This window comes from Cydia strobilella, chromosome 20 (assembly GCF_947568885.1).
Source record: "Cydia strobilella chromosome 20, ilCydStro3.1, whole genome shotgun sequence".
Classification (NCBI taxonomy): Eukaryota; Metazoa; Arthropoda; class Insecta; order Lepidoptera; family Tortricidae; genus Cydia; species Cydia strobilella.
This window is the reverse complement of record NC_086060.1, coordinates 704,812-721,616: the sequence shown is the minus strand read 5'-3', so window position 1 is coordinate 721,616 and position 16,805 is coordinate 704,812. Positions and strand designations below refer to the sequence as shown.

The window sequence follows — 16,805 nt, the reverse complement described above, 5'->3', positions numbered from 1 at the left end:
AGAAAATGATTCTCCAAAATGACCAATTTAACTGTGTATGTCTTCTTAATGTGATGTGTATGTGTGTGTATGTGTGTGTGTGTGTGATGTGATTGTGATGAACACAGATATTTGTTCCTGAGTCATGGGTGTTTTCTATGTATTTAAGTATTTATATATTATATATATCGTTGTCTGAGTACCCATAACACAAGCCTCCTTGGGCTTACCGTGGGACTTAGTCAATCTGTGTAAGAATGTCCTATAATATTTATTTATTATTTATTTATTTAATAATGGTCGTCTTTATCCCGTTATATTTCCGTATTAAAATTAGTATGTAGAGAATCGCTGTATTTTTTCCAACCAGGCCATATTTAGCATGTTAAGTAGAACGTTTTAGCCTCGCTTAGTTGAAATAATGATATATTATCTCCGTACGAGTACCAGGCCAATCTATCAATGTCTGCGTAACGAGCAAACTTTGCTACTTCTTTTCGCCAATTTTTCACCAATCGAGCCTCTTGACTGGGGCAGTTCATATTGCTTAAAGAGTCTTTGACGCAACCAGTGTGTAATCTTTAACCTGTAATTTATTCATGCACTTTGAAATGTGATACCTATTGATAATATCTCTGTAAAGGCTGAGTTTTCAATAGTATTTCCAAAATAAAATTCTACTCTATTTCCTATTATTGTACCTATACATGAGTGACAATTGTTATGCTGTTTGTTTTTGTTTCTGATTTTCATTCGATGATCAAGTGTCATAACTTTTTAAAATTTGTTTCAGAAACTAGTAAAATTTGACAGTGGGTTTAGGCTCAAATAGTCAATTATTTGACAGTGGGTTTAATTCCAATATTCCATAATTAATATACCTTTTTACAATATAAAATACTAAAAGTATCTGAAGTATCTCGTTCCACCATAGGTTGCAGCAGCAGAAGTTGCTAAGCGGGCGAGGTGTTCAAAATGATCATGACGCGACATTATTGTTATTTTTTTATTTTATTGGTATGTTAAGAGAATAAGAGCGTATACGTAATTTTGAACACCTCGCCCGCTTAGCAACTTCTGCTGCTGAATGTACTATAGTTCACCCACTGTTAAAATTACAATATTGTCCTACGAGAAGCAATTGTCGAAGAAATTACGAAAGTAAATGCATTTTTGTATAAATTCCCACATTATAACAATAGTTCCAGATATTTGAATTAATCCTGACGGCCCATGACGGCCCATGACAGCCCGGCCACGACATCGCGCGGCGGCGGTAGCGGCGAGCGGCGGCCATAGGTTGGAACGAGACACAGCGATCGGACCTTTCGTTCCAACCTATGGCCGCCGCTCGCCGCGGCTCGTCGTGGCCGGGCCGTGAGGGCTTACCGCGAACCACGTTCGACGTGTTGGTCACGTGATCATCACAGATATTATTATGTTCCTGAGTTATGAATGTTTTTTTTTATCTAGGTACTAGCGACTAGCCCCGGCTTCGCACGGATTAACAAATTATACACTTATACCTTCCTCAAGAATCACTATCGATAGGTGAAAACCGCATTAAAATCCGTTCACTAATTTTTGAGTATTTCGCTTACATACATACACACAAACAGACAGACACGGCGGGTACGTGTAGTGATTTAAGTTCATTTATCTAGATAATGTGGTATTTTCTATAAAAAGGGACCTTATTGTCGATGGCGCTTACGCCATTATTAACGATGCTTCGATATAAATACAATGCCGCGCGAAGCTGTGTGGCGTAAGCGCGATCGACAATAAAGTCCCTTTTTATAGAAAATGCCCCTATGTGCCATTCTCAACCAAAAGGGTACTTATTGTCGGTTGTCAATAAGGCGCTATTTCCATATAGCTTCAATTAGCAATCAACCTTATCGACAAGCGACAATGTGGTACCTTTTGGTTGAAAACGTCACATATATCGTCGTTTATTAAATACAAGTCTTATTGAGCTTACTATCGGGTTGGGTAGGATTGTCCCATAATATTTATTTATTTTTATGAACAAAGACTGTTTCCTTGTCCCCAGGTGTCCGAAGACATGGGCTACGTGATATACTCGGCTCTGGGCAGCTTCTACATACCGTCCTGCATCATGGTGTTCGTGTACATACGGATATACTACGCTGCGAAGGCCAGAGCGAGACGGGGGATTAGGAAAAACCCTAGGCCTAGACCTGTAAGTTTATCTTATCTTATCTTATTATTGCTCGGTGCTTGGAAGCTTTTTCATACCTTCCTGCATCATGGTGTTCGTGTATACATGGATATACTACGCTGCGAAGGCCAGAGCGAGACGGGGGATTCGGAAAAACCCTAGGCCTAGACCTGTAAGTTTATCTTATCTTATCTTATTATTGCTCGGCGCTTGGGAGCTTCTACATACCGTCCTGCATCATGGTGTTCGTGTACATACGGATATACTACGCTGCGAAGGCCAGAGCGAGACGGGGGATTAGGAAAAACCCTAGGCCTAGACCTGTAAGTTTATCTTATCTTATCTTATTATTGCTCGGCGCTTGGAAGCTTTTTCATACCTTCCTGCATCATGGTGTTCGTGTATACATGGATATACTACGCTGCGAAGGCCAGAGCGAGACGGGGGATTCGGAAAAACCCTAGGCCTAGACCTGTAAGTTTATCTTATCTTATCTTATTATTGCTCGGCGCTTGGGAGCTTCTACATACCGTCCTGCATCATGGTGTTCGTGTACATACGGATATACTACGCTGCGAAGGCCAGAGCGAGACGGGGGATTAGGAAAAACCCTAGGCCTAGACCTGTAAGTTTATCTTATCTTATCTTATTATTGCTCGTTGCTCGGCAGTTTTTTTCATTCCGTCCTGCATCATGGTGTTCGTGTACATACGGATATACTACGCTGCGAAGGCCAGAGCGAGACGGGGGATTAGGAAAAACCCTAGGCCTAGACCTGTAAGTTTATCTTATCTTATCTTATTATTGCTCGGCGCTTGGGAGCTTCTACATACCGTCCTGCATCATGGTGTTCGTGTACATACGGATATACTACGCTGCGAAGGCCAGAGCGAGACGGAGGATTAGAAAAAACCCTAGGCCTAGACCTGTAAGTTTATCTTATCTTATCTTATTATTGCTCGGCGCTTGGCAGCTTTTTCATACCGTCCTGCATCATGGTGTTCGTGTATATGCGAATATACTACGCTGCGAAGGCCAGAGCGAGACGGGGGATTAGGAAAAACATGAAAAGGTGTTACAAGATAAAAGAAATCCGTGCATTCAGTCTGCATGCAGCGGTGCAAATATTGTAAGAACCGGCCAAGTGCGAGTCGGACTCGCGCACCGAGGGTTCCGTACTTTTTAATATTTGTTGTTATAGCGGCCACAGAAATACATCATCTGTGAAATTTCAACTGTCTAGCTATCACGGTTCATAAGATACAGCCTGGTGACAGACAGACAGACGGACAGACGGACCCTTGGGGTACGGAACCCTAAAAATGACCCCACGTACCGCGAGCGACTCAACCCATGATGACAACGTAAAATAATATAATGCCGCCCTCGGCATTGGGTTTCGTTACTTATAATAATATTGTTTTAAAATTATTTAATTCCATTTTGCATAATATATTTATTTATGCATAATATTCGCCTTTTGTTCATTTATCACTTTAATTAAATATTTTTCATTGTTCTGTGCAATTTAATCCTTTGGACGCCATACGTCGTATCATAGAGTAACTTATACTAGAGCAGTACTGTCATAGTAAATTTTGTAACCCCAGTAAATTCACTGCCATCTGTCGACACACTTTAAAACTAAAAATGAAGATTTATAAAAATACGATAAAATGTATTTAAATATGGATAAATGATTTTTTTTATTAGCATTAATTATTTTTATGATTTTAACCCATGTTCTTTAACTGATGCGTTAAAATTGTTAAATAACAAACGAAACCGTCAACGCCATCTATACGACAGTAGGCCAAAGCTAGTAGCGCCCTCTGAACGAGAATCAAATTTTCTTGATTTTCGAGGCACGTTTTTTCCTTAGACTGTATCCATCTATTACGGAGTTATATCTATCTTTGGTCGTATACAAAAAGCTCACTCACACGCCAACATCACGCGGGCCCAAGCGAGCCAGTAATAACCTTAATTTAAAGCGTGAAAGTAACTTATTTATTGGTTATTCCACGAAAAAGCAACGCAAGTCACAACTTTATTACATACGTGTTGTCTTATCAATAATGCATATCTAAACCGTATTCTTGACACCACGAACAATGACAACTTTAAGTATTCTTAGCGTCCAAAATTTATAATTTAAATTATTTACTTACTCCAAAACTTTCTTGCACAACGAGTAACATTTGCTTATGTGTATGTTTCAGAACGAACAGCAGACGAGCTTCAGCAACCCGCCGAAGGGCACGCGGCCCATGCCGGCCACTCCCTCCATGCCCATGCCGCAGGGCTTGGATAGTAATTCTAATAATAGGTAAGTTATAGCGACCTAGCGACCCGCCGAAGGGCACGCAGCGTGACGCAGACCATGCCGGCCACGCCCTCCTTGCCCATGCCGCAGGGCTTGGATAGTAATTCTAATAATAGGTAAGTTATAGCGACCTAGCGACCCGCCGAAGGGCACGCAGCGTGACGCAACCCATGCCGGCCACGCCCTCCTTGCCCATGCCGCAGGGCTTGGATAGTAATTCTAATAATAGGTAAGTTATAGCGACCCGCCGAAGGGCACGCAAAGTGACGCAACCCATGCCGGCCACGTCCTCCTTGCCCATGTCGCAGGGCTTGGACAGTAATTCTAATAATAGGTAAGTTACAGCGACCCGCCAAAGGGCACGCGGCCCATGCCGGCTACGCCCTCCTTGCCCATGTCGCAGGGCTTGGATAGTAATTCTAATAATAGGTAACTTTTATTCGTCATACATGCATAAATTATATTCGTTATAAGTATCCATCCTAAATTATTTTTTACACATTACCAATATTATCGTCACCGACCTGCTGCGGCCTAAATCCGCCTTATCTATGGGCAATTGGGCACAGGCACCAAGACAATCTTCAAGGTCTGGTCGTATCAAAACCAGTTTAAAACCATAACAAATTGTTATAATTATTTGAACCGGGCTTCCTATCTTTATCCCATCGTCTTACCACAATAACAATCATATCAAGAATGTCTAGAAATTCACGTGCATGAGACAATCATCCATTATAGTAGATTCTCCTTTCAACAACGAACACAAGTTCTAGACCAAGTTGGATATCGGTAACAATAACTTCGTACCGAACCTCCGGTTCTATTCATCAAACCGAACTTGAGAATTGATTAAAAACAATCTTTTGATAGAATATCTGGTTCTAGTGTTCGATTAATACTGATTTCAGAAGTCACAATGAAGGTTTGTATGAGAAATCAATAGATAATTCCTAGCAGGATATAACCAAACGGAGACGCCACGTCTGTAATTTTCTGTACAAAAAAATCTGCCGATTTTTGCGGGGGAGGGGAACGTCAAATGTATACGTAACGTCAAAATAGCCATGTCAGATTAATGTCAGTCCATACATTGTGTATGACCATTAATTGGCCGACTATTTTCGACAGAGGGGAACGCCTGTTAATGGCTACTCGTTTTGGTTATATCCTGCTAGGATAAATCAATCGACAAAATTATAATACATTTTATACAGATACACAAATGAAAAGACTTAAATATATAATTTTAAAAATTGTTGTTTAGGTATGACTCAATTCATATCTCCAGGGACGCTACACAGTAGCTCACAAAACAACAGTAAGCAATACAACAGTTGACTAGTCTTGTATAAAAATGCAATCAACAAGATCCATCGTTCGTTTAAAAATGCCAATTATCGATCACAAATTATAAATAAATAAATAAATCTTGTACATAAAGATAATGTTTTTAATGACGATGAGTACCTACCTATCTGCCGTGAAACTGAAGACAGCCAGTGGTAGTTTTTCTTTACTTACTCACTTCTCTGGCGCAGTGACCCAAAGTGTGTGTTGGCCTCCAACATGACTGCTCGCCTCTGATCCCGGTCCTGTGCAGTTTCTCGCCAGTCTTCAACCTGGAGCTCGCTCAGATCAGTTAACGGTTTTTCTTTAGTTACCTATAATAAATAAATTTATGATATACCGTAAAATGCGCCTAGTGTGTGTTTTCTAGGATACAAAATTGTATCCTAGATTCGAAAATTATGATTAATTTTAAATTTAAACTAAATTAATTAATTAATATAATATATAGAAAAGTATAAAATATAAACATATAAAAAGGTGCGTCGTCCACACTCTTCATCATTAATATAACTATTGTGGTAGGTATGTTTAATAGGTATTATATGCCGATTTAAAGTAGACCATCATCATTATCACCACTATCATGTTGTTACCCTTAAATAAGGTTGAATGGAGCACAATCACCAAGTGGGAAGCAAAATAGGAACATTTAACTGTATATTTAAAATACTACATTCACATAACATTTGTAAATTTATAGCGTACAAATCAAAATAATTTGATTTCTAGTATTCGATCTCAAATTATCCCACCTTGTTTCAGAGTAAGTCAAATATCTACGATAGAAACACAGCAAGTGCAAATACCCACAGTAACGTGCGACCTCGCCAGCGACATTTCGACGAGCGAGGCGGGAGACATGCTACCGCAACAAGAAGAGAGAAAAGACACACTGAAGGTATAATAATATTTTACTTTATTTTACTCTACTTTTGTTATTACAGCCTATTATAGCACACATACATGAATGATGAAACACCGTGTTATTTATACTACGTCGGTGGCTAACAAGCATACGGCCCGCCTGATGTTAAGCAGTCTCCATAGCCTATGTACGCCTGCAACTGTATTTAATATTATTTAATAATGATAAACTTGATAATTCAATGAATACCTATATTAGGTACCTAATCCGTATTTTTTTACATTTAGATTTTCATTTTAGAAAGTTTATTTCTAGACTAGTATTTTTTATACAATTTTGGTGTTTGACGATACTTTTGTTAATGTCCGATTCTTATTATTAAGTTTGACATCTATAATAATTAAATATTTCTAAGAACAGTAATAACTGCATCAATTAATTGCTACGATATTAAGATGATATTTGTAAACATGACAAATTAAAAGTGCTTGTTGCTAGGCCCATTTGAATAAATAATATATTGGCTTTGACGAGTGATTTAAGTAAGTTTATGCGATTACAGAAGACAAGGTCATATAATTTTACTTACAAATATAAATGGGAGGCGCCATCACTTCGCTAGTGATATTCAAACTATCGAGGCAGGTATAACCTGCCCAATTTTCTAAGATTAAGATCGCCATAGGCATACTATCAACCATTTAATTTTAGAAAAACGGACAGGCTACACACATAGTCGGTTTTTGGTGAAGTCAAGGCATGAAGAAATTGATGTCCTAGTTTCTCGGCTTAATTTTTGGGATTTTTGTCAAACCACGGATCTCTTTTAAAAAACAATCAGGTATTCTACGTTAAGTAGAAGATTGCACAGTTCCCTAACTTCTTCGCCTTATTGTTCCAGGTAGTAACATCAGCGCAAGTGACCCGCAACCCGCTCGCAGCGTGCCAGCTCCGCAGCTCCACGCTCAGCGTGAACGGTGAGCCGCGCGAGCGCTGCCGAGCGCCCAGCGTCGCCATCGACACCGACATGGTCTCTGAATTCGACCCTTCTTCTTCAGATTCCGGCGTCGTCTCCCGCTGCGCCGGCGTCAAACCCCTCAAGTTCAGAATCTGCCAGCCCATCTTTGGAAAAAAAGCCGAGAGCTCGAGAAGACAGGAGAAGAAACAAGCGAAGAGCGAGTGCGAGCCAGCGCTCCCTAAGCATAAACCTAGAGATCCTGAAAGGGAAAAACGGAGGTTAGCTAGGAAAAAAGAGAAACGAGCGACCTTAATTCTAGGTTTAATCATGGGAAGCTTCATAGCATGCTGGCTTCCATTCTTCTTCTTATACATCTTGAAAGCGGCCTGCAGAGCATGCGAAATTCCAGGAATCTGTTTCGCTGTAGCCTTCTGGCTGGGATACATGAATTCTGTATTAAATCCTGTGATTTATACCATTTTTAATAAGGATTTCAGAAGGGCGTTTAGGAGGATACTGTTTAAGTGATGTTTGGCCTACCTGTGCTGCTACAGATGCGTGGCTAATCGCATCATGATGGCGCAACAGCGGGCAGCACCGGGGCTTTACAATGTACGTTAACGCCATAACCAAGGACAGTCTCATGTGATAACAGTGAAATATAGAAAAAACTAAAGTAGGTACCCTCTGTAGAACCCGCACTAGCGTCTTTTGTACGTCAGTGTCTAGTCATTGCTGCACAGTTGCGCCAACGTTGCGTCGAGCAGCAGACATAGATTTGACTAAAAGCCGACGCTTGGGAGATGCTAGTGTGGGGTCTCTCTAAGTAGTTGTGGGATTATATGTCAACATTTAAACATGGAACGCTACTTCTACATACACTGTGGAAACTTCAAAAGTTTTTAAGCAGTATTTGTGATTATGTGATTTTTGGTTCAGAAAACTTTGCATTGACAGTAAATTTTTGAAAACAGTACATCAATAGTTAAATCAGACTGGCTTTCGAATTCCAAATATACGTTGATAATTTTTTTGCATGCTAAGATACAACATTATTTATCAGTGATAAAGATTTATATTTTTTCTGTACCTAATTGATTGATTATGATCGCTAATATTTAATCAAATCTGCTTAAACTTAAATTACAAGCAAAGACCAAAGAAGCTTGCCACGTTAAGGGTTATAATTATAATCTGACCCGCAAAATGTTTTAAAACATATTGAATGAAGTAATGGAACCAATAATCACTACATCATAGTATGAAGTATAAACAGAAAACTGTATACAAATTAACATTATCATTATATATCTTAGGTCAGCTTATTCTTAGGCTTCTATATACAGTTACTTCATGTAAAATAATACACTTAAACTAATTATGACTATTGGAATTATGTCAAACATGAAGTGGCTACAATATTGTTTTGCTGTAATATAAAAATTGTAAAAATAAGTTTTGGTAGTGATTTTTAAAATGTAGCAAATACTATAGGGTTTTATTTTGGAAGTTTGTTCTAATCGTGTTATAAGCTTATACAAATCTGTTATGACAAATTTGTCTTCTATTTTAATCTTCACATTCTTTCCAAAAATATAGTATTCATAAAATGTTTACTTATGATCTCCAATTTTCTAACCTGCTTACTAATGATTGGCAATTGAATAGTATAAGATTGACTGACATACATTTGTCAAGTTAAATTAAAATTTATACGTGAAACTACTTCTTTAAATTTTAGTGGTCGGGTGAATTGTACTTCCTAAAAATTATACTCTTGAATATTAGAATAGACACTAAAACAGATTAAGCTTGACAGTAAAAATATTTGTTACAAAATAAGTCTACCTTACCATAATATAGAGACTGGTCAATGAGATATAACTACAGACTGATCTAATATTATTTTGATATAGCACTAGGAAAAACCGATTTAGAACATTCTTCCTAAATAACTTCAATAGAGTTTGTATAGACAAACTATAATACTGCAAACACTAACGGATTTGATTATACTTGTAACCTAAATATTCCTTACATACTGTAAAATATAATAAAGGAATTAAATAGCTTTAAAATTCATGAAGAATATATTTTAAATTTTAGCTTGCATTAACAAAGTTAACTATTTCACACTCGGCAAGGGGATGGACATTTACATATTTGTTTTTAGGCATTTCTTTTTCAGCAGCATGTGTTTTAAAAACAACTAATGTAGTATATGTTTAATGCACGGTATGTTAATATTTATGGTGCAACATTTTAGTTTACATTAAATATTATAAGACAATAGTCTTCGGTTACCGCGATAGTTACTCATGAAATAAAACTATTAAAACAGATTATATCGCGTATATTGAATTTATAATACATCCCGACGTGTCGAACCCTTTACAGCGTTCGTAAAGAGAAGGGGCCGCAGTCCAACGCGGTGGTCCGACCAGGTTAGCAAATCGCTATCCATCAAGGTTCATGATGCCTTAGAAGTCGCAAGAGATCGAAATGCCTGGAAATCTGCTATCCGGAATCATGTGCTCCACGTAGGAGGTCACGACCCTCAGCACTAAGGAGAACGAAGCAAGGAGGAGGAGGAGGACAGCGTTCGTGGTCAACGGGTGACTAAGGAAAAGCTCGGCTCGGTTAACGGATTTATTAGCTTTTCCTTAGTCACCCGTTGACCACGAACGCTGTAAAGGATTCGAAACGTCGGGATGTATTACAAATTCAATATACGCGATATAATCTGTTTTAATGGTTTTATTACTTTAGTTTACATTTATTTGCTGGAGTTTTAATGAATAGGTATTTCATATTTTACAAAATTTGTCACTGCGATGTTTACTTTTTTGTATGATGGATAGATGGATAGAGATATTTATTTATGTAGGTATCAGTAAACAGTAAGATTTTAATAGTTATAACCGCTTACACACATCCCCTTGTAATACATATGCGCTTATAATATGTACAAAGTAGTAGTATTTGTAAACTTATTTGCTAGTAAAGTCCTAAGATTCATTAAATATCTACAAGTTGCTACAATCAGTTCAAAAATATACTAACAATTCGTAATGTTGTGGTTTACTTTAGACAGTTGTTAATTCAAAAAAGTTGTCGTAGCGTAAATTTTCTTAAATTACTAAATTGAAGCATTTGAAATTATTGTAGCAATTATTCATATACATAATGCATACACTTTAATATTAACTCTCACATGGGATTGATTCCAACATAACACAAAATTCAAAATATCCTGAACACTAGCACACTTCTTAAAAAATCCAAACAGTTTTATATAATTACTTAGTTTTGATTTGTTTTATGTTGACAACATTTCTTAATAAGAAAAGGTTTACCTTTAATTTGGAAGGAATTGATTTACTTATACTTAACAGTAAATTGATTTTCGTTTCATGAAAATATCCATTACTTATCCAATTTATAAACGCAACGTTCTTCCATTACTCATAGCAATGACATCAAAATAACATTGTAAAGACGTGGTGTTAAATACAAAATTGAATGTTTTGTGAGCGTGATTTTATTAAAAAAAAATTATCGTTTATGATATCATTTATTTTTAACAATTAACAATAGTTTTAAGGTATTCTGATAATTTAGAGCTTACATTTATTTTTATTTCAATAAGACGTACAAGCGATACAAGTTATTATTTAACCAATTTACTAACTAAAATATCAATAATAATTTGTGACTGTGAAAGTTATTTTTGATTAAAGAATGCTTACAGTATATTCAATTACAGTAGTAGAGTTAATTCTATTATAATCTAAAAATGACTGTGCCTCTGTGCCTATCGATCAAGCACTAACACAACAATAAATGCACTTTATATAGTAAAAAAATAATAATGATATTACATTTATAATATATGTTCTTAATCTGATTTTAAGTTAATTAGGATATTTGCTGTAAACTTTTTTTTCGGTAGCGCTGGTCGCGAATAATTATTTAAATTTCTAAATATATTACTTTGTGTAAATAGTACTTAATTTAATATTAAATGTAAATTAGTATTAATAATTAACCAAAAAAGAACACCAAAATACTTCCTGTAAATTTTTCTAATCTTATGAAAATACATTCAGTATATGTATAGTAATGTAAAATTGTTTTATGAATTGCCATATAAGATAAATCGTAAATAGTTTTTTTATCGCTTCCCTTTGTAAATTATAGCTATGATCTATAATAAAATCATTATTAAATAAACTTAACTTATGACTAGTGTTATAGTTTCTTTTAAAACCGTACGTAAATAAATTACTAATAAAATATCAACTATACCTGCGACTGATCATAGTTTACACATCTTGTATCATCCTGCATATAATATATTTACTATTGTACATTATTCAACCTTGTAAATTGTTTAATTATTACTAATATATAATTATAAATTATAGAAGAACAACAACGAGAATTTAATTCTAAATTGATGTAAACTTTCTTCGGTAACGTAAGTACTTATACAGTTTTAACGTAATTGTATAAATTATTACTTAATTATATAATAATTCGAAAGAATAACACTGCAACACCATTGCCGTATAGACATAATTAGATTTTTAGAATAATTAAACATTGTAACTCGTATTGTACTGAAATCATGAGCAATAGAAATTGATCATAAATTTCTTTTTAAAATATCTCTTTTATAAAATTTCATATAGTCTTCCAATGTGTGTGTGATTCTCATAAATCAAAATATATTAGTGGAAATCAAAAGTTCTTTTCCAATGTATATTAACACCAGAATTTTATGTAGGACATAATTTTTGCACGGATAGAAATTTATGTATGACGATATTGATTCTGCCATTACAATTTTTAATATATTATAATATAAGGTATATTTATTTATATGTTATGCGGAATAACAATTAAAACATTGTTTTATATTATATAAAAGACGGATCCCGTCAATTAAGCACCGAGCCCTTGCTAGTTGTTGGGACCCTACCTTAAAAAAACATACAATCAAAAAGACGATTGCGTGTTTTTTTGCAAAAAATGTTCTTGCCACACTATGCCACCGCAAATGTCGTTCGAACATTAGACACCAGTATTAAATGCAATAATTTTATTTATACAAAATGCAGTTATTTTTTAAGAGACAAAATGTAATACGATTTTACTATTTAAAAGTTACGTTTGTACAGATATTATACTAATTTCTTTATCCGTACTAGAGTTTCCTTACCGACTCAAGTCGATATTATATGTATTTAAAAAATAGCAAATTGTTCATGAAAAATTGTTCTAAATTTAATATACTATTGAAACTACGTATAGATGATTATATACAGTAACCTATCTAGAATTTGTTATAAACTATTTTAATTTATCACGACGCGTTCCGTTCGTACTGTTTTTTATAATTTACTGTGGTAATCTACGCTAAGGTTATACGATACTACTAATTCTTATCGAGTCAAGTGTAAATGAAAAAATATACGAAGTACCAAATATACAAATTTTAATCTTTAATGTTTCGTTTGAATTCTCATTATTATTTCCCCGTCTCAAGTACACATGTAGGTAGTGATCCTTTTCCATCGTATTTTCACGGAAACGTACGAACATGTCATGCTATTGTGAAGTAGCATGACGAATCCGAACGTTCCCGAGAAAATACAATGGGAAAAGAGTATTTACTCAGTATATAGCAATAGCGAATATTACGCAAAACTCAGCGTATGGGGCGCCACTAGCACAAACTGTAAACAGACCGCCTTGATTCATAATGTCATATTTATTTGTACATAGCAAATAATTTGTGAAAACTTTTAGTAAAGATAAGTAAATTTATGGTTTATGGTATGTATGATTAGGTCCATACCTAAACATACTCGTACATACCATAAACCATAGATTACTAACCTAACCTAACTCCCTATAGCGATAAGCGAGAAAATAAGCTATCCTACAAACTCGATTCCTACCAACTTGCATATTTTAAAATTACTCAGGGATTGTTCCTGGTTTGTCGTATTCCTGTTTCGACGGATTCCTGTTTCGTTTCGACGGATTCCTAGTTCGTCGGATTCCAGATACGTCGTATTCTTGTTTCGTCGGAATTAACTTAAATTAAACACAGTTGACAAAATGTACCTGGTATAGGAAAATACAGTCAGGTTACTCTGGTTCCTACACTAGGCTTAGCCTGTCTCGTAGGTAACCCAGACTCGAATGAGTTTAGTTTTGTTTGAGTTTATACAATTAATTAACATAAAAAGAAACAAGCATTCTAAAACTATCTTAAATTATATTGATTCTAACTTTAAACTTATTGGAATTTTAAAGTGAATGTGTGTGTGTGTGTGTGTGTGTGTGTGTATGTATGTATATGGGTGTGTGTGTGTGAAAAGAAAATTATTTAATTGTCAACTTTTAGAAGTTCTTCTATGTCCTCGTAGGAAAGAGAGCTGAGTCAAGAGGATATTTTTTTCTGAACTTCTCTAACGGTCAACTTTTTGATAGGGACTTTAGTATTGACTTTGTTATAGACAAAAGGATGGGTGAAGTTAGGCAGACGTTGAGCGAAGGCTGATACAGTCGGGGGAACTGGGACTTTGAACGTGCGTTTTTGTAGCATGCAGTCGTAGTTAGGGGACTTCAAGACTGCTCCGTGAATCCTTGGCACCACACGCAGGACAAAGATACCACGAACGCTGAGGACATTTAGATCGCTGTACACTAGTTTGGTAGGATATCTAATTGGTTTTCGAAGGGAGACCTTGATAACGGCTCGTTGCGCCCTTTCAAGTGTAAGCATGTGGGTTTTGCAAGCTCCACCCCAAGCAGTTATGCAGTATGCTAGTACGGATTGGCAGATGCTAATTTAGACTGTTCTAAGCAATGATTTGTTTGCAGAGCTTCTTAAAATTTTAAAAATGTAAATAAGTTTGCGTACGCGATTTGCTGTGGTTGTTACGTGGTTCTTGAAATCCAGCTTTTCGTCAATTACCACCCCGAGATATTTTATGGAAGTAGCCCTCTCGATCGGCTGGCAAGGACAGGAAGATGTTGATGAATGGGTTCGGTTGCAAGTGTGAATTTTGATACTGGGTGAAAAAGTAGGAGCTGAGGCTTTTGTTTTATGAAAACAGATGAGTTTGGTTTTTGTGGTGTTAAGTGTGAGCAAGTTGCGATTTAGCCAGTCAGCTACAACCCCCAGACCTCTCTCTGCGGCTTCAGCAACATTTGCCCAGCTGCAATCGTGGAATTATCTACATATAATTAAATACGACGAATCAGATGTTATTTGAACCCCTTACACCCATATAATCAACATACCTACAATCACACTCATTCATGGCCTATGTTTACTAACTACAATTCTTATTTCCATGATTTAATAAACACACTAAACTAAATAATGAGCAAAAGTTATCCAAACACAGGACAATTTGTAAACAATCCATCAACGTTCCCTAAGACTTATTCTGTACCATTGTTACTATTAGCACTATTATTAAAAAGAGAAAGTTAAACCTTAAATCGGAAACCATTAGCTCAGTATTTGTAATTGGTAAATATTTTAAAAGCTTGTCTATGTACGAGTAAATACCAACACACTTAAGTCCTTAATATGTGTCGTTACTTGATTAGAGAGAGTTCTCATTTACTTATGATTAAGTGATTAAAGATCGTATAAATATTTCTTCAAAGTCAGTTCCTTACCATTACTAAAACTAGTGAATTCCACATTTGATCTTCTATTTCAACCACACTTTTCTGTCGAAGCACTCAGTCGCGATTATATATAGGTACAGGTCCGTGCAAAGCGTAGTCCAAGGATAATCCAAGGTAACAATATATAGCCGGTCAAACAAGTTGGTCAGTAGCAAAGGCGCGAAATTCAAATTTTTTTATGGGACGATTACCCTTCGCGCCTATATTTTTTTAAATTTGCCGCTTTTTTCTACTGACGGAAATGGTTTGACAGACTTTAGCATTCTAAAATACGTTTAAAAATTCTGATAAGTAAAATTTACGTCAAATTAGACATTTGATTGTCAACCGATGTAAAATATCTGCTGTATTAACATTTAAGTGTTTATTTTAAGAATATTTTGCAGTTCTGAACAAAGAAACTATGGAAGATCCTGACGCAGTAACAATACTAGATTTGTTTGAAGTATACATCTGTCGCCGAGAGATCCTGGGATACGTGGATATCCCAGATATCGTTCGCTCTGAGAGAGTCAGCCGGCGGTGGCAGCATATGGTACTCCAATATCTTCAGACATGTCGCAACATAAAATTGATAGCCAGGCCTTACACGGAAGCCTTATCACTGGGAAGTGCTTTGTCTAAGATCTCTAGAGAGTCTAGACCCACTTACTTGTACCCGCGTACCATATTATTAGAGTCAAGTTATTCCCTGCCCCGATTATGTCAGATAGTAGAGAAACTGGGGTCTTCAATTTTAAGTTTGTCTACCACTATAGTTGACAAACAGTTTTGGGAGATTATTAAGTTGAATTGCCCTCACTTACGACGTTTAAGATTAATTGAAGAAATGTTTTCTAGCATCGAAATGTTATCTAGCATCAGTTTTACAGATCAAAATGTATGTCAAATAATTCGTCATGAAAATTTGCAAGAAATTATGTTAAGTACGGATAAACTGACTGGATATTTTCTAAAATCAATGTACTTAAATAATTTAACATCTTTGAGTCTTAATTACTGCGATCACTTACAGTTCGAGAATTTGTATTCTACTGCTGATCGTTTGCAAAACATCACGAAGCTGGAGTTTGATGGGAACTCCATAACAATGTATAATAAGCTGCACTTACTGTTTAAAAAGATGCCAAAGTTGGAACATATATCTTTATGTGAATATGACGATAATAATAATATTATTGAGTTGAGCGACGAATTTATTGAAACTTTCAGTCAGTTACATAATTTAAAACGCCTTGAGATGAGAAATAACCGATATGTGAACAGTGCGTTTTTGAAAGGATTAGCTCGTGGATGTGAAAAGCTCGAGTACCTAGATATCATCACATTTGGGCATCCTGCAATAAAAACAAAGGCACAAGACATTATTAATCTCCTCTTGAAAAGAGGTCCCGCAGATGTTTATTTTTGCTTCAAAAGT

General features: G+C 35.9%; 2 protein-coding genes across 2 annotated transcripts in view; one reads left to right on the top strand and one right to left on the bottom strand.

Moving 5' to 3' along the window:
• Nucleotides 1–8,364, top strand: part of LOC134750580 (alpha-2C adrenergic receptor) — a 661,861-nt gene extending 653,497 nt beyond the window's left edge. The window contains exons 5-8 of the mRNA XM_063685789.1: nt 2,036–2,185; nt 4,387–4,493; nt 6,606–6,741; nt 7,610–8,364. Coding sequence (XP_063541859.1) covers nt 2,036–2,185; nt 4,387–4,493; nt 6,606–6,741; nt 7,610–8,194 — 978 coding nt within the window. The 3' untranslated portion in view covers nt 8,195–8,364. The remainder of the gene's footprint in view (nt 1–2,035; nt 2,186–4,386; nt 4,494–6,605; nt 6,742–7,609) is intronic.
• The window catches only part of LOC134750513 (TGF-beta-activated kinase 1 and MAP3K7-binding protein 1-like), a 140,502-nt gene that overhangs the window by 33,902 nt on the left and 89,795 nt on the right, over nt 1–16,805 (bottom strand). The gene's annotated exons all lie outside the window — the stretch shown is intronic.